Raw genomic sequence first — 24,153 nt, 5'->3', positions numbered from 1 at the left:
TTAGCTCAAAGGGCAGGGCCCCCACACTTGTGAAGCATTCTACTCCTGTTCCAAAAACGGCTCAGCATTCCTGCTTTAGCTCCAGCTATCCTTTTAATCTCATACCTTGCACAGCACTCCTGGCTTTATGGCTCCTGTCCCATTCACTGGAAAGCACAGAATGAAAGGGTGTTTCAGGGATGAGACAGGCCTCATCAAAAACCTGGTCCTTTTTAGTCTGCTCATTTTTTATTTTTGTTTATTTATAATTTAGTGAAAGTCATTAACTTCTATACACCAATCCATCAGTTTCCCTTGTTCAGTATCTTCCACTGAAGCACTCCCAGTGCCTTCACCATTGCCAACAGAACAATGGCAATGGGGACCTGCAAGGCAAAGACCACCTAACAGAGTTCTACTGTGACACAGACTGAAAAACCAGCACTGTTAATTCCAATCACCTGACTTTTGGAAAGAGGAAGCAGACTTGTATGTTCAGAAACAAATGATCTGTGCATAGGCACAGGGCAACAGAGGACCAGGGACTTAGTTCCAGAAAACAGAAAATACCTTGCTACAGCTGCTCTGTGTTCCCATGTGTCTTTCCCCACAGAGCAGAGAATTACCAATAACCCCAGTGTAGTTCAGTGCCACTGTCAGTGGTGCAGATGCACATTTTTTCTTTGTGCAGATCTGGACTTAAATACAAAGTTTTGCTGTTTTTCAGACTCTATTCTAACATGGCAAGTTGTGGTCACTGCTCAGAAATAGCTCAAGATGGGACCTGGATGGTTCACAGTCTCTGAGAGGGACCAGCAGATATGTGCTTCTTGTTTTGGGGAGAAGGGAAGGTCTTTTTGCCAGTTTACTGCATGCAACACCCAGTCAGAACTGTGGATCACCTTGACTTCTGAGGGTCACAAGATCTTTCTCCTCTTCGTCAAGTTGCTGCTGATATGGCCACGATCCACATTACACCCTCAACCAGAGTAAAAGTTGAGTTTGGTAAAGGACTTTTGTTGCAGCAGAGCTCAAGGGAAAGAAGCAAAGCAGAACCAGGGTGACAGAGGCCAAAGTGGCCAACAAAAATGAGCCTGCTGGTCTGGTTGGGACAGAGCAGAATGCAGCTGGAACACAGCGAACACTAAATATTTATTAAAAAATAAGCAATCAAGAGCTAAGTCACTAATTGCACCTGCAGTGTTAACACCATATTTTCTCCAAATGTCCTCCCTCCTGATTCTACAAACTTCTGGAGACTCACAAACTTTCTGTTTTGCTCTTTGTGTGGAAGAAGTGGGATGACTTCTTCCTTTGTTCCTGCTACTGGCCACCTGCAAGACTGAACTAGTCTCTTCATTTCAGCACTTCTGTCTCTTCCTCTCCCCTTTTGTTTTGTCTGTTTAGCTATTTAGCTTCGGGGCTTTGTGGGTGGCTGCTTGGGTGTTGTGCTTGGTTTGTGGGTTTTTGGGTTTGTTTTTGCTGGTTTTTAAATTTTTGGCGAGGGGGGGATGTGTTGTAATTTTTATTTGGCACTTTACTTCTATCTTCAGCTCTTGAGAGACACTGACTAGGAGGGAAACTTGGCCTAAATTGAAATAGAAATGTTTTAAGTACTCTGGGTTTCAGAGAAATTCAAAAAATGTAACATGAATCCCTGAAAGGCTTCAAAGATAAAGGCAAAAAACAAGTTACAGAAAGTCATTTTAAGTCCCCACTTTTAAGTAGATCTTTAGGAAGAAGAGCTGTTACATGCATGAGCTGCCCTGCCTGGGGCAATGAGACAAACCCCGGGTCTGGGTTTAGTAACACTGGAACACCCACACACCGTGTTTTCAGGCTGTGACTGGCATCAGCAATCCAAAATTTAAAAAAAAAAAATCTTCAATTTCCTCTGTCTGGAACTTTCTCATGAAAAGACACCTTGAGTAAGGGGCTGAGGAGTTTCAGGATCTGGCTGTATGTCTGCATGTGCATATGTATCCACACAAACATACACATATTTATATTTCTCTGTGTATGCATGTATGTGCATGTGCGTGTTTCTAATATGTTTTCAGAAATCCCATTTCCTGTTGGAAGATTCAAAGACATGACTAACCCACCCATGGACAAATCAGTTACATATTCTTTACTTCTCAAGCCAAATTTTCCTGGTGATATGTAATGAGATTTTACATTCTTTGTGCTTCATTGACTAATTAGATCAATGCCGGCTACTCCCCCTGTCCCTCCCTTTTTGTAGTAGGGACTTTCATTGCCTGTAGCTACACAAGTGTGGTTGCTTTTGCCAAATACTTGGAGATACTGCTAATGGCTTCATTTGAACTCGGCATTGCTGCATATTAGTATGGAGGAGGGTGGGTTGTGTATTTTAATCCATACTGTGATTGCTTTGATGTTGTTTGTAATGAGGAATATGGGTTTATTTATACATATCAGAGCTGTTATAGGAATTTGTGCTTCCCAAAGGATTAGATTTCCAATATCAAACAAAACACAGTGTATACTTAGAAGAAGGGGGAGGCTAACTAGAGGTCAATTTTCCACTCACAAACTACAGTGCTCAGCCTCTCTCTCAGTTCTTTCCATCCATGGATCCAAACACTTTGTACAGAAAGCTATCAGCTATCCCCACATTGCAGGCAAGGGAACAGTCAGGACACCACCACACACTGCTGTAGGTCACATGGATGGTTAGTGCAGCATTAGTGAAGTCACAGGACCCACTGCTGACTCCAGATTGACACTGCCACACACACATTTTGAAAAAACCACATGGGAACTACCAAAAATAAGGATGTAAGTTTTACATCCTTGACAGACAGTGGATAAGAGGGTAGAAAGGATGAAGTTGAAGGGAAGGGTTGGCTGAACGTGTTTTTAAAAGGAATACAAAAAATTTAACCAAGGGAATATGTATGGCTCCTGTTACTCCTACTAATTCCAAATGGTGAGACCACAAAACTACAGCACTACTATTTTCTCCCTTCAGAAGCTCAAAGTCAATGTACAAATTATTGCAATTATTTAATCTTGAAATTAGGCATTTGTGCCGGAGGCAAAAAGGAAACTGCATCTCCACAATATAGAAAAATTATATCTACTGCTAATCTCCAGGGTCAAGTACTTAGTACCCAAGACAGAGATAACTGTTCTGGAAAATAAAAACAAACTCGCCATTAAATGAAGTTTCTGACACAGCTCACTTCATGTAAATTTAAGCCTAACTATGTACCAGGTCTTACTGTACAAAAGCCTGGAAAATAAATCTGTCTTGCTAAACTGAGTTTTGCTTCTCAGCTGCAGGGGCTTTTATCATTTTAGCTTCACAAATTGCTCTTAGCGTCATTTAAACATTTTCTTTTAAAATTACAGTATCTGCCACTTACAATGGGAGAAGACCTTTTTAGAATACTCTGTGGACTCTCTAGAACTTCCTTTTCAGAATAGATCTTCTACTTGGGGTATATCTTTGTCTCTTCATATATATTCAACACTAAGTTTTGACCAATTTAGTTACTTATGATTATAGTATTCTGGTGGAAAGAAATTATGAGGGTGAAAGTAGAGGGAAGAGAGAGCACTGGTGTGACAACACTCCAGATCTGGTAGAAAAGGCACTTTTACAGACCTCTCAGCAGACACAATCAGACACTGCAGAACTACGGAAGGAAGAGGGCTCATAGACAATACGTGGAGAACCTGGATGCCCTTGGGTGCCAGAACTGTGCTCAGCACTCCCAGCTGTGTGAGAAAGCTGGCCTTTTCCTCTGATGCAGAGAGCAGCACATATTCTAATCACTCACTAGGAAAGCTCCTGCAATTGCTCGTTTATTTAGGGAATGCAAGCACCACCTGAATAAAACCTGACAGCACTTCTGGGTGGCAGGACTCAACTGTATCATTCTCCCACGACCCAAGTGACCAAGGTAAAGTGGCACAGCACCTCTCTGCAGCAGAGGGTAAGGACTGACGGACACCCCCCAGCCCTGTGTGCCTGGCACTGCAACAGCCCCAGCTGAGCACATCGGGTCTTACCTGCTGCAGAAAATGGCTTAAGGCCATGTCTGAGCCTCAGTTCCCAGCTCACTGGCAGCAAGGATGACAAGCCAGGTCACAGGGATGCTGCAGAGAACCCTGTGTGTCAGCAGAGGTACAGACTCATGGAGGACCTCTTCCCCTGGTTTTATTAAACAAGGCTGAAAACAAGAGAGAGCATCGAAACAGACCAAAATAATGAAATTTTTACCCCTAGATACCAAGTTGACTTAAAAGAACAGCATTTTTAACAACCATCCCATGCATCTGTTGGAAATGTATGGGGTTTTTGAGCACGAGGACATGGGAGGAGGCAGCCACTGTGACTACAAAAATATCAGTTTCCTGTTTAAATCTGGAACTGTATTTAGACTTGATGGCTTATCGTCTGAGAAGTTTCTCTGGATATAAGGAAGGTTGATTTGTTTGTTTATATTAAGGATAAGACAGCTTCCTGAGTTGGATCACAGTGTTTATATTTGCCAATTTCATGTCAATTGTGAGTAAAAAAAATCAACTAATTTACTCAAAGACTGCCCTGTGGTGAATTTGTTCAGTACATCCAACCCCAATTCCTTTTATAAAAGAATTGCCCATTTCCACACAAAAAATATTTCAACTTTTGGGAATGCCTGGACTATGCAGCTGTTATACAGTAAACTATTAGATACTTAAAGGAAATTCCTCTCAAAAAGGAAGCTGAAGCTGGTTTGATCATAAATAGGAGACTTCCCATGACCTTCCATTGCCTGTATCTTAATGTCTATGTCAGAGTTCCAATTCTATACTCAACACATGAGACTTTTTTTTACCCCCGACCATGAACAGCTGGCACTGCCTACTCCACTGGTTCTCTAAGGAGCTGTCAAAAGAAGCTGAAACATGGACATAAAAGGAATTGCAAAAAGCTAGGGTGAAAACTTTAACCCATTTATTTGGAAAGATACCAGGGTGAGAAGTTGACAAGCGAGATGCTTTTGGCTTGCCTAGTACTCGCCTCTCCAAAGCAGAAAATATCTGAGAACTTAATGAAACAAATTTCATTTCACTTTTTGCTGGGGTCTCTAATGGAGAAGCTCGAGTCCATTTATTTTAAAGCACCAAGGCTGAAAAAGACAGTGGTTCTCAAGTTGATTCACCAATGGATTTGTTGCTCAAGAACTAAAAGACAAGCAAGGACCCAGATGTTATCAGAATAAATTGTTTGAGTCTCATCTGCTGGCATAAACCTGTCAGATGTTAACAGTGAATAGATAAAAGGGCCTCTTCATCCTCTCATACAAATGCTTGTTTTGGCATAGAAAAATGTGCATTTGTACCAAGTTTAATCTGGAGAAAAAGAAATTAACTCATAGCATAAGGTATCCCATTCCACTTTGGAGACAAGACTGATCTGACATGTTTAAGAAGTCTGTCTGCTGCTCCATCACTAAATGATTTGTGTTTTATTATCAATCTGTAGCAGCAAATTATCTTTGACCTCAGACATCTTCCCCCTCCCAAAGCTCACTGGCAATCTTTTATCTTTTGAGAATCATTTGTTACATGTTTTCCACTTCTTTGTCATCATGGGATATTCACCAACACAACCAACTTTAACTTTGCACTGACAAAGCTGTCCTGTGCTACTACAATCCTGTGCCGTATTACAATCACAAATTCAAACTTTCAAAAGCCAGGAAACAGATAATGAAGGCACAGACTGATACAACCTTTACTGTGTTCTTAAAAATGGTAACAGCTAGCATCGATTTTCATACATCGCAGCACAATCAACAGGTTATTGATAACTACAAAAATGAAGGGAGGAGGAAAAAAAGGACAGTTGCCTTGTAGATCTCAGAAGGAGAAGAGGACAAAAACCATGGATGAGAAGCTCTTGACTACACAGGGATGACATCAGGTGCGCTGGTTCTGTGGAACAAATGGGATTCCTCCTCCCTGTGAAGTGTCTCCATAGTGGGAACAAACAGGTGACACACAAGGTAGAACTGTCACAAGGGTGTTATGTTAACACCAAAAGAAAACCCTGCTCATGCATAAGCACCACACAAAGTCCACAGACCCACATCCCATAATGGAATGGCTACAAATGCCAAAGACAAGGAGAAGACAATGTTGCTTTTGCTGCCTGTATGGCCATGCCAGAAAGCCTGTTGACAGAACAAGACAAAAGGCAAATGTTTATACCAAGAAAAATTTTGACATTTGGTCTGCTGCTGAATCCTCAAAGGTGGATTCACAAGATCAGAACATTAAAAGCGTAAGTCAAACCACTCAGAAGAAAGAGCAGAGGCCAAAGGAGAGCCTGTGGCACTCTACAAAGAGGTCTTAAATCTCATTTGCTGACAACGGTAAGTTTGCATTTATATAGCATTTCATAAACCTTAAATTAGTAAGGCTTTAACAAGCTGGAAAACACTAACCCTCTTTGGAAAACACTAACCCTCTTCCACTGCAGGGGCACAAGATGCTGAAACACTCAGCCAAAGGTCTCGCAGCAAGTCAGTACAAGCACCACCTACATTTGTCCCCTGGGGATCTACTTTATGCTGGAAGATTTCCCCAGTGCAGCTGTGCCAGAAACACCCACTAGCAGAGGAACACCTCATACTGAAGGAAGGAGGAGTGGTGGTGCTCTCAGGGTTACGCAAGCGCTCTGAGCAAATGACCTTCCTGGCCCTCGCACAGGCTGAGGGACACGACTGCTTCCACACTCCCAGCCCTCCCAACTCCTAGACCTGGCCTGAGCCCCACATCTGACCATCTCCCAGCAGTTCACCTAATGTCTCCATTCAATAATCTGTAAAGCTAAGCAGGGAACAACACTGCCCTTCACAAGAGCTCTTCAACTTTGTAGAACTGGGTGGTGCAAACTTTAATCCTTCTCTACATGGAAAGTACTTATGTTTTAGTGCTTCATGAGATGCTCTAGAAAGTTGATGCAAAATATAGCATCACCCTAGGGGAGACAATTCAAGACCTTATTAAAACCCTGCTAAACACAACCATCCTATAAGAAAAAAACAACAAAACAACCCCCCCCCCCCCCCCCCCCCCCAAAAAAAAACCACCCAAAACCAACCAAACAAAAAAAACCCCACCAAACCAAAACCCCCAAACCCAGGTGTTTTGCAATTACTCCTCTGGGACAATCTTCAGAAAGTTCTGGTTCTGACCTCTGTCACCTCCAAGATTCCCCAGGGAATCTGGCATTAATTGTTCATTCTTCTGCACCCAACATTTCTGAATCACAAAGGTAACATCACACCTTCGGCTTGTCTTTGCCATTTTTAAGTAGGAATTCAGCAGGGCAATGTACATTTCTTGTACTTTTTTTCTAGTTTGGACTAGCAGAAATTTCCAAAGCACAGCACAGCTTTCAAGAGTAACTTCCAATCCAAGCATAAATTCACAGGCACAAGATTCCCCAGCTGCAGTCATTTCTAGACAAGCTGTCGAGGCAGTGACAAGCTGGGCATTAAAAATTTGTTTAAGTTGACACCATTTTTGTGGGAGCTGTGCAAACAAACCCAAACAATTCTCTTTTTAATACTCATGACAAATATTTCACTTGCATTTTGTCAAAGACATTTCTGTGCTTCCAGTCCAGGTCCTGCTTCATGTTGCTACATGCAGGCAGTACTGGCTCTACACTCAGCTGCTGGTTGCAGCTTCTCTTTTAAGCATTTTTACTGATTTGATTTAATAATATGCCATCCATTAATATTCTGATCTGACAACAGACTTGTGTAGTTCTATTATTTCCAGTGAGGATGAATCTGCACCAGAAAATTGAGCGTTCAGAAACAGATACATAGGGAGAGAACAGGGAATATGTCGAGTATCCTACGCTGCTGTATGACAACGCCATTTATCAGTGGTAAGCACAGAACTGTTTTTCAAAAAAAGAAACACAACTGCTTTGCCTTCCAACAAAGAAACCTGACACCTGCCAAATTACCAATTCATTAACTAGTTCACAGATGTTCATCTCAAAACCATTTAAGAACACAGGGTCCAAGTAAATTCATATACTGCTCCACACTGAAGTCCCTCTAGCAGCACTGAATGTCACCCATCCACATGCCACAAGCAAAGTGGCATGTGCCATCCACATCTACACTGCCACAAAGATGCACAGCTCCCACTTCTATACAGTGCTAACAGGAACAGGACCATATGTCAGGCTGGATAGCAAATTATAGAGAATATTCCTTCCTAGCCCCAGATCCTGAGTCTGAATACACGCATAAGGCACATCAATTATCTCCTAAGAAAGGATTTTCTGTATCACCTCAGACAATTGATTCAGTGTCATGCCTCCAGATGTGGCCAAGGTGAGTAGGTCTTCTTGGTTACACACAAGACACAGAAACCTTCTGACTTCTGTAGGCATGCAGCTGGAGCCATGAGAGTTAACATCACTGCTACCTCACAGGGTCAGAGTGAAGAAATGTGAAGCCAAGAAAAAACAAAGGAACACAGAAGGATTCACTAAAAGCAGTGTTAAAATTAAAGAAACACTTTTATTTATATCTTACCTCACTGGAAAAGGCAATTAGATCACTTGTATTGGTCACAGGTAGCACAGAATTTGGATGAGACAAACAGCCGCTGTTTCTGGGTTAGGAAACACTTACATGACAAGAGCAGTGAGGACCAGAAGGTAAATTAGAGAACTGACCATCCACCCTGTTTGAGCACAATTGTAAAACCCTTTAATTGCTGTCTAAGGGAATCGAGACCTGAAACCAAACCAGATCTTTCATCACAGACACTGGTGAAATTGCTGCATGGAGTTGGTTAATTCTGATTATCTGATAAAACAAAGATGCATTCTGAGATGTTTTCAAGAGGCATGGGGTTTGAGTGGGGACCTTGCTCCTGTAGATCTGTATTAACTGCTGGGGCCTTAAACAGATGGACTGGCTATAGGAATGGAAGGTGGCAGCAGGGTAGCTGGGCCCACAGCCTCAGGGCTTGAACCAGCCTGATAAGGAGAAACCCCAGGGAAGAAGAACAAAAACCAGATCTGCTCTCCTAAAGACAGATCTCACCTGACTTCTCTCCAAGGACACAGGTTTTGTGCCTAGGGCCTCTCCAGTGCTTCACCTGCTACATGAGAGCAATAGGGTTTTCAAAATAAAGACTAAAATATTAATATATATGACAAAAAGGAGGCCAGTTTTACATTAGATGCAACTACCTAGGTTCTAATGATGTGCTTCCTGGAAAGTTTCTCCTTGCCTTAAATTTTCCAAAAAAAGTTTGATATTTTAACAAATTATAAAACCAGATCCATAACTAGGAGAAAAATGCACTCTGTCCTTGCCACCCATTTTACAAATCATGATGTTATACCTTTAAACACATAAAATCATCTCACCAATAAATTTAAAAAGCACATGATCCAAAGTATCATATAATCATGAACCAGTGGGCAACATAATTAAAAATAAACCAACGCAATATTTCACCTAAGAAAAAATGCACCTTTTTTTCAGCTAGAAAGTAATTTCAAGTCCAGTGAAGAACTCAAAGGCAACTCAGATGAAAAAATGGCAAAATATAATCTGAGCAATCCCTTGTCTTTCTAAACTAAGAGCTCTTCTCAAGGGGATTTATAAAGGTAACACATCCCATGAAGCAGAGTCAGTTCAAATTAAGAAGCAGAAGAAAATTTACTGTAAAAATAAAATCTAGGATGGGAATAGCATCAGGCAAATTTTACAGCTGTGAGTGGATGGTAGGTGACATCTACAAGGTGGCCTTAAATGTTATACTGAAGTCACTAGAGGCAGGGAAAGATGAAAAAGAGCCCCGTGTGTTCTTACAATGGCTCACAAGAGGCTCCTGAAGCAAAGCAAGGTGACAGAAATACCTACACCACCTGCAAATGCAAGAGGACATTCGAGGCCATCACAGGTGAAGTCAGTCAGACAATAAAGGTGACAAGGGAAACACACAGCACCCCAGACAGAAGCCAGAACAGACAAGATGTAAAATGACAATGATGAAATGACCATGATCAAGATGTCCTAACAGTCGGAAGGAATCAAGAGAAGGAAATGACCAACTGGAATAGATCTCTCTACAAAGTTGGCTATTCATTTGTCCACCTATGAAAAACCCCATTGATTGACACTGACCATCAGTTTTAAGCTAAGAAGTTTACCATTTAGAAAACTACAAATAAATTAAATATTACAGAATCTCTTATCTCCTTAGTCTGTTTGGTGACCTCTTAAAAACTGTTTTCGTGGTCTTGCTGAAGGGCACATTTCTTTTTCTGCTTCTCCTCTCTTCTACTAGAAATGGGAACAGCACTGACATAGTGCTGCCCTTATTTCCTGCCTGTTCACTGTTGCTCTCATTTTTACATTAGCACTAATGCAAAAACCACTGCAAACCATGCACAGGCTAGGCTTTAAAAAAATAGCCCTATTTGTCAGCCTTTTAATTCCTCTGTTAAACAAAGGAACAGAAAAACCACTCACACAACTAGGTTTCCATAAGTAATGGAAAGAGCAATGCAAAGAATCTATAGACCCATTCTTTAAAAACTATGAACAGGGAAAAGAAGACTATGAAAAAGGCTGCCCTTGCTAGTTTTTTGAAGGTAGAAAAAAATGTGAAACAAAAGGTCTGAGGAGAATATAAGAAGCAGCTTTCAAAATAACACCACACAAAACACCACTGTGTTAGGAGAAAAAAAAAAAAGGAGAAGGGGTGGAAGAAAAAGGGTGAGGAGAAAAAGAAAAAAAAATAGTAAAATAAAAGAAAAAAGGGGTGAAAAAGAGAAAAAAAGCCAATCCAATAGCTTGAGCACTAGGATCTTTAACACTGCCAACTCACAAACCTGTCAAACATTTTCCTCCCATCTACTACGTTTCTTTCTTCAATACTACAGTCCTTCTGAAAAGGGGAGGCAGAAGAAAAATGATTGCACTAAATTTACATAACTGCACAACAAGGGAGATTTATCAGCATTTTTTAACAGCCAAATCAGCCAAACAAATTGTCTGCAGAACTGCAACAGTAACCTATTGGAGCTCTTACCATCGGCAACATCACAAGTGTGTTGGGAGAATCAAATCTTTTATTATAAAAATCAATCACAATTCCCATTCTGTTCCTCGATCCCTTAAAAAAAAAAAAAAAAAGCCACAAAAACCTGAGTGCTGCTAATTTAGCCTTCTCACTAAAGAATGAATACCAGATAAAAAGGGAGCCGACAGCTGGCCCAGAGCCAAAAAGAAAGCTTTCAGGCACAAAAATTGCCGAGAACAATGTTCTGCACTCAGAATTTTTTTACGTGCAACTCTGTACAGACAAGACAGGCATATCTGGCAACATGGCTAAGAATATACATTTATGATGGAGTACACTGCCTTTTAAAAGGAGAAATAAATTAGAGATTAACGCCTTTTATGCAAGCTGCAAGGAGAAGAATTCCTGGAGCAATTCAATTCAGCTCAAGGAACAAGGCTTCTTTCAAAAAGTCACCCTTTAACTGGGAAGGGCGCTTCTTTGCAGGGAGTCTGAACTGAGAAATACGCAGCTCCTTGCTTTCTATTTATAGTCATTCAGGCAGTGAATAGCCTCATTCCAAATGCCACAAGGCATACTCACAACCTTTTATTCCAGAGACCTGATTTGTGTTTCATTTCAAAAAGTCCAGCCTGATGAGGAGGGGGAAAAAAAAAAAAAAAAATAAAGAGGGAGGGAGAAAAACAGCAACGCGTCCTGCAACAGAAACACTTTTTCCCCCCAACTTGTCCTTTATGAAGCTGGTGCTGGAGAGTGTGGAAAAGAGGGTGGGTTTTTATTTAGAAACTTCCCTATGGGAAGGGAAAGAAAGTGCGAGCTTTGGAAGTGGATGCATTTTTACTCATTTAACACTGAATGCCAGTTGCCCTGCAATTTAAGCAAGTCTGGGGGAAGGAGAAAAAGGAGCGAGGGGTGAAAGCATTTCAATTACTTGGCTTTGAAGGACCCTTCTGAATGAGAAAGAGACAGAAAACACTTGTCAAATGCAAGTTCAAGTGAAAGCCACTTCTGCCAATGAAGTGTGCAGATGGCTGTGGGGGTTCCGCTGAACCCTAACTGGGCCTCTATTATGTCTTTATTGCTCACAAAAAGGCAAGGTTCACCTTCAGTTTAGAATAAGTTAGCATCCTTTCCCACAGAATGACTCTGGTCAATCAAGCCAAGCAAAGGAAGTCTTCCTTTGAGTGACTGCTATCCCATCAGTGCACTGAAGAATTTTTAGAAAGGATAAATAGACACAAAAACCTTTGGTCTCATCCACACTACCGACATTTATCAGAAAAATTTCCCACCACTGCAGGCAATCTTGGGAGAACTGGGGTAGGCTGGTGGTAGCTGTCATGTATGTCTGTTAGATTTCTCTCTCGTTAGGCCTGGATGATATGAGTCTAAAAACTGTACTGCCAGCTTTCAAAGTTTCACTAATAAGATGTGGCATGAAAAGCAAGTTCCACACCTTTATTTGTAGTGTGAGTTCTTCAGAAGCATGGGAACCTCACCAGGCCAAGTTTCCTGTTTCTTACAGCATCCAGGTTTCACATGTTACACAACCAAAAATTGCAGGAATTCGTGCTGATAGGCACCTGTGGTACCATCACCTGCCCTCCCAGCACTGCTCAAGACAATCCAGATGGAACAGTCCAATGTGATGCTCTGCGGTGCTGGGAAATACCATCACTAATGCAGATGCCTTAAAAAAAATGACCCAACAAAGCTGAAATAGGAGGCTGGAATTTGTGTTTGTGGCACAAAACTCCATATTCTTCATTTGAAAAGCTCACACCTAAGGTCACTAAACAACAAGGAAGGGTTCACACAAGAGCAGGGAGAGGACTTTTTCCCAGCAAAACGTTAGTTCCCAAACTACAGTGACAAACCAACCTACCCAATAGGGCAAACTCTGCATATTGGCACCACTATCTCCAAAACACAGAGAAACAAGTGTCCTTCAACACTGCTGTAAGACAGTATTCATGGGATCACAACTGGTGGGCAGCAAAAATCACCTTCCCTCTAGGTTAGAGGTAAGCTGTGTAAGGCAAATTCACCATTATTCTTAGGAAAATACAGAAGAAAGTAGGAAAATTAAATCATAAAAGGTAACAAGGTATTCAAAGGAAATCACTCATAGCTATTGGCAAACAATACAGCAAGCAACTTCGAGAAGGTTACCAAGTTAAAACCTCTCTCAACTATCCTACCTGCTAGTCTGACAAACTCAAAGTTACTCCAACTTCCACAGAAGCCAACTTTTTCTCAGCAATTGGAAAAAGACACACTTACTCTGTGCCAGAATATACATCAGGTTCTCTTAAAGGGGGCTCATTTCCACACTTCATAGGTACAGAAGCCTTTGTACCACTACATAGAAAATCCCTCTTTTAAATACAGGAAGCTGATCCCAGCCATGGAAGTAAAGCAGAATTCTCTCCCGAGCAAGAGGAAAAGGGTGATTTGATATCAGATAGCCTAAAATAATTCTTCTGGGAGAAAGGAGAGACCCAAAAATGTAAAACTCAAATAATTCTTCAACTTTGTAGTTTAATACATCCTCAGGATTTCCTCTCTATAAATACAGCAAAAGCTGCACATACAGAAGTAATTCCTGAGCACTCCACAAAGACCAAATTTAGAAGCTGCCTGTCAGTTGCTTCTTTTTTAAGTTGTCCCTTTAAAAGGGTAATACAAAACAAAAGAGTTCCTGGATAAATCCACAAGATTTAGAGGTTTTTATGGCAATGCAGCAGCTCAAATAAATCACAAATAGTTATAGATCAATGTAAGTTCATACCGGTACAAATTTGAGTTTGGAAAGACTCAAAGGAGTATTTAAACTGGCAGCAGCCAATATTTGTGTATTTTTTCACTTTGAAGCTATTGGATACAGTACCAAGCAGGGCATATAAAATTTAGAAGAATCCCTGATCAAACCATCCTATGGAGGGATCCCATTCAATCAAAACATTATTTGAGTTTTCTACTAGTGCATTAAGTGACGTGACTAACACAGGCCACATCATCTCCTGTATCATCTAGGTGGGACAAGAAGTCCCTGCTGCAACTGCTTCTACACAACGGGGTTTTGCTGCAAGCCTGGTTTTGCTCTACTTCTTTACAGATGAGAATTTCAGGTTACTTATGATGCTGAAGACAAGGTCAACTAATATGAACCTTGCACTTGGAACAGAGAAACAGAACTCCTTGATGTTTTTCAGTTCATGAAAATTGGGGAAGGGGGAAAGAGAGAAGGCTAATCCAGTATCTCAGCACAACCCCTACGAAAAAATTCTTTTTACTACAGAAAAGATTCGCCTTTATTGTAGAAAATCCATTTATGCTCAACAGTAGCCCAGACAACAGTCTTCAGACATGTAGCTGCCTTTTCCATATGTATGGCCTAGGCTGTGAAGAAAAGAACTGGCATCTTGAATTTGATTTGTAGTTAGTTATCTGGGAAATCTCAGCTTAAAGAATTAAGAATGTGCTCATGGGCACCTCATGCTGCCAAGGAGACACGGTACCTACCTTGAGGACTGAAGCCTCCACACCCCTGTAGAATGGGCTGCTGCACTTCAGCCAAAAGGTGATAAAGACCAGACTAACTGAGGCTAGGTCATCATTCACCTGCAGAGGCACTCCCCATCCCATCCCACACAGAACAGCAGAAAAAAATTTTCTCAAGACTGCTGAAGAATGGAAAGTTTTATGGGTCTCCAAGAGCACTGCTGAACACAGGATGGAACCAGCCACAGCTAGGATGTGTTCCTTATAATAGACACTTTCTTCTTCAACACTGTCATACCTTTCACTTGCTCAGGGCTCAGATACAAGTTCACCTGGCAGCTAACACTGAAAGGGGACAGGAGGAAATGCACCTCCATAAGTTTTATCTTCTTCCCTTCGGTCAATGAGTCTTTCTGCTCTGTGAATACTTCCTTTCTACTTAGCTTAGAGCAGAAAGGTGTGACCCTTCTGTTCTGATCTAAAGCATCTCATTCTGTGAAACTGGATCTGACTTTCAACAGCTCCCACACTTGGCAAAAGTCCTCTTAGAAGTAAACAAAGCTCATGTGGTGCAAGGTATAAAATAACATATTGAAATGCCTAACTAAGCAGTAAGCAAAACACAGACAAACTGATCTTGTAATTAGAAGAGTGGAGCTAGAAGGCTCTATGCTCCTGAACAGGATATGTGCGTTGTCTGTTGGCAGGTAGAGGCTGGCTATATTTCTGTGTTCCAGAAAGAGGTAGTATCACATCAGGAAATCCTGAACCACAGTTCAGGGTTTAGAAACATGTAACACACTCAGAAGAGTTTAAATTCACTAAAAGCCATTAAGATCTGAAATCACTCATCAGTCTGACCTGTTGAACATTACAGACCATTGTATGTCATCTCAGCAGTCTGTTCCCCACTATGGGCTGGTGTGTACAAGGCTGGACAAACTGCAGCATCATTTCTATGATAGCAAATTAGTCAAGAAAGATCATTCCAAATATGCACGAGCAGAAAACTCTGAATTGCAGAGGAAGTTGAGACTCCACTAACGTCCCTGGGAGTCTGAACTGAGGTGCTTACTCCTGACCCCAAATCTGGTGATGAGGCTGATGTTGCAAGCAGAACACAGCCAACAGACAGATGAGAGAGTGGGGATTCCTAAATAAGAGAGAATAAAAGACCCTCTTCCCCTGGCTGCCAAGTTTCCTTCTTCTTCCTATAAGTGCACACCCCTGTGAGGTCTCATATAATCTCATAGAACTAGAATTTCTTTTTGTTGAAGATACAGCTCTCTTCCCTCCCAGAAAGTCTGTGTTCCATCCCAGCAAAGTCCCTCTGGAAAAAGCAAATAGAACCGATTTGTCATCAGTAGTAACAAAGTCTAAGAACTGTCAGAACCCTGTAACAACATTTTAAGGTATCCTTCCTCCAAATGACTCTTCCTGTCCATTCTACAATGGCTATGTGGCTCCTGGTAAAAATCTGGTCCCAAGCTCACTAGTACAGATTATTCCCCTCCAGAAGCTTAAAAGACAGTTGGTTATACACCAGGTTTTTGGACACTGCTACAAACTGAGCTCTCATGTGATAAAGTTTGCTAAGCAGCTCCTTTCAAGTGAAACAAAAAAATCCCCATCCACCTACAACAGCATTCATGCTTGCTGGTGCTTCAAGCTAAACCCAGGGCAATACAGAGGCCTAACAGCTACCTCAGCTTAATAAGAACATAGTGGTCTATAACACTCACAAACCACACAGACAATCTCCACAAAAAACATACCCACTGGCCATAAACATGCACACATGCCACTCCAACAACAACACAGCTTAATGCCAGTCAGGAAAGTAGTGCACTGCAAACAGAGAAACGAAAAGTGGCAGCATCCAAAGGAGCAGCCCAGGCTGCAGGAATACATTGCTGAACAGAGTTGTATCAACAGCAGGGGTGAACACATAGTTTGCCAGCCCAATTCTGACATGTGCTATTCAACATGAACATATTGTACTGTCAACATCATGTGATGTGTATCACTTCAGATATGTAGCACTTGCAGCGGGAAACAATGTAATTTACAAATTTATCAGGCATAAAAAGCATAAAAAATACAGGAGATGCATCTAATTCATCTAAGGATCACAGTGTAAGCTTCAATTAATAACGTTTCTTTGCCACAGTTTTAAATTGAATTGGATCAAATGTCACTAAGAAGTTCCAAAAAAACCCCACTGAAATTAAGGCTCCCCTCACAATTACAAATCAAAGTGATTTTATTAATGCACCTGCCTATTTAGACTGATCTGAGATTGTAGATCTGCTCTTTCAGTTAAGGGGATACTGCATTCCTTACTTCTAGATGTATTTAACTTTTCTGTTCTCATATATTAATATAATATGTAGTGTGGGGATTATTTACATTAAATAAGTATAAATAGGTCTTCTGAAAGGCATTTATATTTATAGAAAAACAATGCTTTGAGATTTTTATAGCTAATTAGTGTGTGGCAATAAGTTTAAATTAGTTGTTCTCCCTATGAGATTTGCCTGTTTCAGTAAACCAGTCCAGAGTATCTTCCAAGTAATTTATTACACTACATAGGTTTTTTTAATCCTTTGGTGAAAAATGCCAATGCAGAGAAACCACACACAAAAATGTATCAGTTATGAGAAAATGTCTCAAGTATAAAGTAAACACTGCATCTTTTAGGTCAAATGATTGGAAAATAAAGTGTAAGACATGAAGTATACTTGGACTTGTTTAGAAAACACAGCCATAAGTTAGTTTAATTATTATTTTTTCTCTCCAGTACAACTAACTTCCACAAATCCTACTCCTATATTTAAGTTACAAACTCCTCCAAATATCCTTTTACATTATTTATGCAGAATGTGATCAACAACACACTAATTATAAAGACTGTTTCCTGAAATTTCAAGGACAGAGCACGTAACTGCATCTTGGAAAGAAATTTCAATGAGCTCCCTGATTGTCATCTGGTGCTGACTTACACTTTAAACTTAAAACACCTTATAAACTTGCAAAGAACTACTGTATGTGATGTGTTATTGTGTACATGATAGTTATGTGATTATGAATCTCCCACAAAAAAAACAAATGAAGGACATTTGTCAGCAGAAGGGAAAGGGAAAAGGGGGATGAGGGGAAGCTGACAGAAGTGATAGTCCGCCAAATACTTATTTCAAGAATATTGCACAAGCTCAACTAAAATGCATACGTAATAACAGGCACCTGAAAATTTCATAATTGCTCATTATGCAACTATACCTTAGGCACTTTAAGCAAATACTGAAGAAATAATACATGGGAAAACCTGGCTTACCACAAATGTTTTGAAAGGAGAATTAGGAAACTATACACGTGGGCTTTTGCTTCTCTCTCTGCTGGAACCCTGTAATCCTTATTAATCTGCTGTTTGTTCCTGGAAAGTAACTTTTCTCTGTCAGTAAAATCCAAAATTCAGTTGGATTAATCCATGGCCCTTACTTGTAGCTGAAGCTGTGTGCACAGACACACGATTTTGACAGACACGACTCAAAATTTGCTATCTATTTTCTATTTGCCGTACACTTTGTCAAAGTAATTAAAAAAATAAACTTAAAACCTGGGAACAATGTTACCACAGGGTGCCAAATTTGCAGCGAAAGCCCTGTAGGCTCCTGTCACGCAAAATTTTGACAAGCCTTGCCAAGTGGTTTCTTCAGGATGCAAACTGCTTGCTAAGTGACTGGGCCCTTTGTGTCGCAGTTGAATGCTGCAGATGGGAAGGTTAGAAAAGGGGTTTTGACAGGAAAGGGTAACTGCTGTTTTCACCCTGTGAAGTTCTCTGTGCACAAATAAAACACAGTCTCCTGGTACAGGACGATGCTTGGTGTAGGCTCAACAGCTCTGCAGAGATTATTTTCTAATTGTGCAAGAGCGCACCCAAAAGTAATGTCACAGTGTGTTACCAGAACTGAACAAATCCACCCCTGAAACAAACCAACCAACCCACCCAGAGGCATTCACGGCACATTTCAAACCCGAGGTCCAGGAAAAACAGGACAGATGCCTTCAGCCTATCAAATTTCCAAGCTGTACAAAGTTCATTCACTGTTTAGGAACTTTAAATTCGAACAGGCCTTCCCAGTGAGAGTAAGATGACTCCCTGCAGATCTAAAATACCAGAAACCAGAGCAGAATACCAAGCAGAGATACATACAAATATGCACAACCTATATTCATTCTTGTGTTTTTTTCTATGTGGAAAGCTGCTGAAGGCATGCCATGTGATGAAAGCAATTCTCAATTACCATCTAACAGCAATTTGGGATCCCACCTTCAGCACAGACAAGGCAGCACCTTCTTTGCTTTCTGCAGCAGAGTGCAACTTTCTGAAAACTGTGTAGGGGCAAAACACTTGGTTGAAGACTTCCTTCTTCAGGAGCACTCAGCATAAATCTGAATGTCATTTTAGGTGAAGCAAGAACTCCCTCCTTGCAGTGTAGCAAGAGAGTAAACCCCCCAAAACATCAGCTTTTTTCTTTTTTTTCCTACTGCTACCTAATGAGCTACAAAATAGTTGGAGCTTACTATCTACCATCTCATTTATGCTGGTCTTAGGTGCTAACAGAAACGAAATTTATCCAGTAACACACTTCAAGGTAGTGTTAGGTGCCTATTGGGAAAAAAGAAAAATCCCAGTTGACCCAGCTGGGGCAACTATAGTATAAAATATACATATGGATCTTCGACTTGAAATCTGCTGATTTTTGTTTCTGACAAGCTGTGGATGCAACATACCTACATACACTTACAGAACAGATCACTGAGACACTGGCTGCTGCTACAGTGGCATGTTCTTGGCAACAAAACACAAGCATGGGAAAATGAGTTTATGCTGAATAGACTTCAGCAGCAAGTGAAACTGGAAATGCCCCACCTCAAACACCATACAGTGAGGTTTTGTGCATATTAAGGCCAGTAGAGTTGCACAAAAGAAAATATGAGTTAATAAAAAGCCCTTACATTGGTTTCTCTGGTTTTCCTAGACTTTGATGTCAAACTAAACAGTATCGCTGGATTTGCTGCCTAACAGTGAAGTGAGACAGACTGAACAGATTGCTTAACTCCATAAAACACAAGGCACAACTTTGGCCCCAGCTATAAAAGGTGGCATCTGGAATGTTCCTTGTCCTGCAAACTGAAAGGTAAGGGGAGACAGGATCTCTCAGGTAGTCAAACTCAGTATTAGCTACTGCCAAACACTGAAGTTAAATTTCTGGAGCTAGCAGACAGTCTAGTTTCCTCTCTTCCTTAGGGCAAAATCTTTAGAAAGCAGTCATTCCTCAAAATTTATTTATCTAAATTATTTATCAAAAAATGCTGCATATGCTACTGCCCCAAACAACATTAAAACTCAATTGATTTCACAGGCCAAAGTAGAAAATTCCCTCCTCAAATTCAGGTGCAGACTGCCTACATGGTTTTGAAAGCCATAGGTACATTAAAAATTACTTCTTGTCCACAAATCTGGACACCACATAATCATTAACATCCTGAAATATGGCTTTCCAGAGCCTCCATCCACTGGCTCCTGTACATGAACCTCACATTAAGCCTTCTGCATACAGCAATTTTAGATAGCAGTTCCAAGCACCACAGACAAGCCAAAACATCTTTTAAACAAATTTTACTTGAGTGTCCCAATTTGTTGCAAAAGCCTCAGGTAAAACCTGAGATTTCAAGCAATTAAATTACACTTGGAGCAATGTAGACATAACAAACACAACATTTCTTGCAGAAGTTTTCTGAGCCATATGAATGTATTTCCTTTTTTCTCAAATATGTCTTGTTATGCTAAATATCATTTTAATATTAATGAAACAACAGACTCCTTCAAAAATGGGTACATGTACCCAAGACAAGGCTGCAGATGAGAACTGCACTTGTTTTCTACAAATGCACCCAAGTATGGCTCTATTACTCACCTCAATTTTATCTGTTTTTGCATCTCCCCAGTAAAGCTTGTTTTTTTCAAGATCCAGTGCCAAGCCATTAGGCCACCCAAGGGATGTATTCACCAGAACTCGCCTTTCTGAGCCATCCAAATAAGCACATTCTATCTTTGGACTTTCACCCCAGTCTGTCCAATACATGTAGCTGTAAAAAAAAAAAAAAAAAAAAAAAAAAAAAAAAAAAAAAAAAAAGAGGGGGAACAGTTAATGTATGCAACAGGCAAAACAAGTCAGTGTTAAGATCTGTGCTGCTTTCTGCTTCCCCAACAGCAGCAAACAAGCCAACTCAAACTGTAATCAGTGAAGACAATATTAAGTTTGAGCAGTAAATAAATAAAACTATTGAAAGTATGCAGTGGCCCAATTCTTTCATAGTTAGGATAACACTGAAGATGCAGAGAAAAGAAAATTCAACCAAACACCCAGAGTATAGGTTCACTGAAGAACACTATATTTAGAAGTCACTTTTTGTGTACAGTTATTAAAGGGATGAAGCAAGGGAAAAGCAGCCATTTCCTGAATATCTGACAAACAGTACACACATCATCCTACAATTTGCAGTTTTTCAGTTTCAGGAGACCATAAGCTGGATCCAAAGAGCTACCACAGGGCTATCACTAAACACAAAACTTACCCCATTACAGGATTGAGCACTATGGCTCGAGGCTCATCTAGGTTTTCTGAGATAAGTATCTTCCTTGACGTCCCATTCAGCCGGGTCACTTCAATGCGGTCTGTGCCAGTATCAGTCCAGTACAGGTTCCTGGCCACCCAATCCACAGCAATGCCATCTGGATGGTTGATTTCTGTGGTCACCAGAGTCTGGGCTCCAGCGCCATCAAGATAGGCCCGACGAATTGCCCGGACATCGTCATCAGTCCAGTAGATGTAGCCTTCCACAGGGTCATAGTCTATGGCAATTGCATGTCTGATGTTGTCTATCTGCAGAATAATGTCAGTGAAATCTGGCATGTCCAGGGAAATCCTCCTCAGGTCAGTTCTTCTAGCGAGCAGCAAGACTTCCTCAGCACCTGGGGAGAAAAGCATTCACGGCATCATTCCCATTGCTACTGACGTGAAGATTTCAGTAGAGCGCAGCAGGCTGTAAACTGCTACTGTCACTGTAACAAGAAGAGACTTCCTTAAATAAGGACATCAAACTTTCATGAAAATATAGACTTGCTTATATTTTAGATGACAATTTCTCCCAGCCTTCTAAACTAGTACAGACCATAGCAATCTGTCTCTAGAATCTAAAAAAAAAAATAATTTGGTGGGTGCAGGTCCAAATATTTCATCACATTACAGAGATTTGCTCAGCCAAATGTCTCACTAGCTCTATCAGTGCACTAAACAAGTTTTCACACATGCCCTACGCAATAAATGACAGGGGCTAACAGAAGACTGGAGTATTTTGTAAACAAATTCCATTAATGATTTGCTCCAGACAGTCCTACAAGAAAACAAGTCACAACCACAGCAAGTATTTATCATTTGGCCAAAGTGGACACCAAACTAACTCTAAGGTAACAGGATTGGTGTTCTTTTCTCTCCTCTATTCTTCCTCCCCACCTCAAAGTTTCCCTGCTTGTGGAAGGGGTGCCAAGCAACAATTTGGAGTATATTTCAAGGACAAATGGCATCTTTAGTGCTGTCTGACACTGAAGTGGCAGCTTCTTTTATTAGTGAAAAAAAAGGACAGACAGCAGAATATGCAGTTGCTTAATAAAGTTTCCCTACATCCACCCATGCATGCTTCAGTACAAAAAGAGAAGTATGCAGGTTTTTTCCTACTTCTGTTACCAAGTTGATGCTGTGTATTTTGAAAACTGACAAGGAAATTTTATTGTTTAGCAATACTCCAAAACTGGAAACCTGAATAAAAGTCATTTGTTGTATTTCATTCAGACCAGCAAACATCAGCAGGAGGTGGCAATTTCCAGTTCCCCACAACAGCTCAGATTGAATGAAAATGGCCAACATGGGGACATATCTTTTGAGCCCACTAAGAATAATGGAAATTCAAATCCTCATGAGAATATTATTCTAGAAAGATTTCACACCTAGACACACATACGGAGTTCTGGAGACTCAGAAGTTGAATTTATTGTACAACAAAACTAAATTCACATTCACTATGGGTGCTGGATTTATTTTTGGGTTTGGAAGTCAGGGTTTAGCCTCCACATAATATCTTAGAAGCTCTGGAAAGAAATAATGCTCAGGACACAAGGGTATAACAACAGAAACTAAAAGATTAAAAGAGCAGTATTTTAACATCATTTAAACACTTTGAACTGCCTCAAGTCATTGCAGCTCCTGGACAAAGCAGTGCTGCTTTCCTGCTAGCAATGGGCTGCTTGTTATCACTTCTGTATCACCCCTTCTCCCACACAAGCACAGCATGGCTTTGTACTATGGCTGCGTGTTGCAAACCACACCAAAGAGCTAATCCAAACAAAAACTAACTCCATAGAAATAAAGTCATCAGCCTAAGTTAACAACCAGACCTGCACAGCTCCACAAACATTTGTACGGGCACAGGGAGGGGCTCCAGTAAGAACGCTTCTCCCAGTCAGCATCGGCTGGCCGGGTTTGATAAGGACAGCACCACTTTGAGGGAAGGCTTGGGTAGAACGAGAGAAACAACAACTTGGAGCTCAAAATCCCCCTGGAGAAAAGGGAGAAGTGAAAGCCCATTCATTCATGACAGCAAAGCAAGAGAGACATCTACCATCACACATCCACAATAGATTTTCTAACTTCAAAGGTTTCAGAAAGACTGTTTCTTATGCTTGAAACTTCTGCTCTCTTCTCTGGACATAGCAAAACCAGTAACTTTTCTGCTGAGGGAACATCATGCCTCAGCAATCAGTAGAAGGCACTGCTAGCAAAAGCATTCATTTTCAAAAGCTTTAGGAATGTCTTGGATTTTAGCACCTTTATTAAATAAAAACAATAGGATACATAAACCAGATTTTTATATTTTTAAATTATCACAACACAGCAACTGCAGCAGAACCAAATACTTCATGTAACAAAGTTTTATGTCTACCTTCTATGCTTCTGAAATATTTCATTATGGGAGTCAAAATAAAAACTGTTTAGTGAAAGTTAAGTAAAAATTCAGGCCTCAAAAGTCAGAATGGAAAGGGGGATGTATCTGGTCATCTACGTGCTCCACAAACACAGAAGGGTTTTAAATTATACATTTAAAAAGACAGGCGAGGCAGGTGAGCTGTTGGATTTGCTTTTTACTTAAGAGAACACCTGGAAGGCATGGCACTCTGTCTCAGGGAGGATGATGAGCGAGTCAAGAGTTTATGGGTTGGGATTAAAGAACAGACCAGCAAGGGTGAACCTCTGTGTTTGTTAGAGGACGTCAGATCAGGAGGAGCAAGAGGATGAAGTCTTTTACAGACAGCTGGAAGGAGCCTCACAGTCACAGTCCCTGTTTCTTATGGGTGGCTTCAGCCACCCCGATCTCTGCTGGAGGAACAGCAGAGTGCAGGAGGCTCCTGCAGAGCACTGATGACAGCTTTCTAACACAAGTGGCAGAGAGGCCAGT

General features: G+C 40.8%; 1 protein-coding gene across 1 annotated transcript in view; it reads right to left on the bottom strand.

The window, feature by feature from the left end:
• The window catches only part of LRP5 (LDL receptor related protein 5), a 142,276-nt gene that overhangs the window by 51,639 nt on the left and 66,484 nt on the right, over positions 1 to 24,153 (bottom strand). The window contains exons 6-7 of the mRNA XM_069017089.1: positions 21,220 to 21,616; positions 20,559 to 20,730 (exon numbers count right to left, since the gene is read on the bottom strand). Coding sequence (XP_068873190.1) covers positions 20,559 to 20,730; positions 21,220 to 21,616 — 569 coding nt within the window. The remainder of the gene's footprint in view (positions 1 to 20,558; positions 20,731 to 21,219; positions 21,617 to 24,153) is intronic.

The sequence above is a fragment of the Aphelocoma coerulescens genome, chromosome 5 (genome assembly GCF_041296385.1).
Source record: "Aphelocoma coerulescens isolate FSJ_1873_10779 chromosome 5, UR_Acoe_1.0, whole genome shotgun sequence".
In the NCBI taxonomy this organism is placed as follows: Eukaryota; Metazoa; Chordata; class Aves; order Passeriformes; family Corvidae; genus Aphelocoma; species Aphelocoma coerulescens.
Note: the sequence above shows the minus strand (reverse complement) of the source record. Positions and strands in the feature narration are given on the sequence as shown.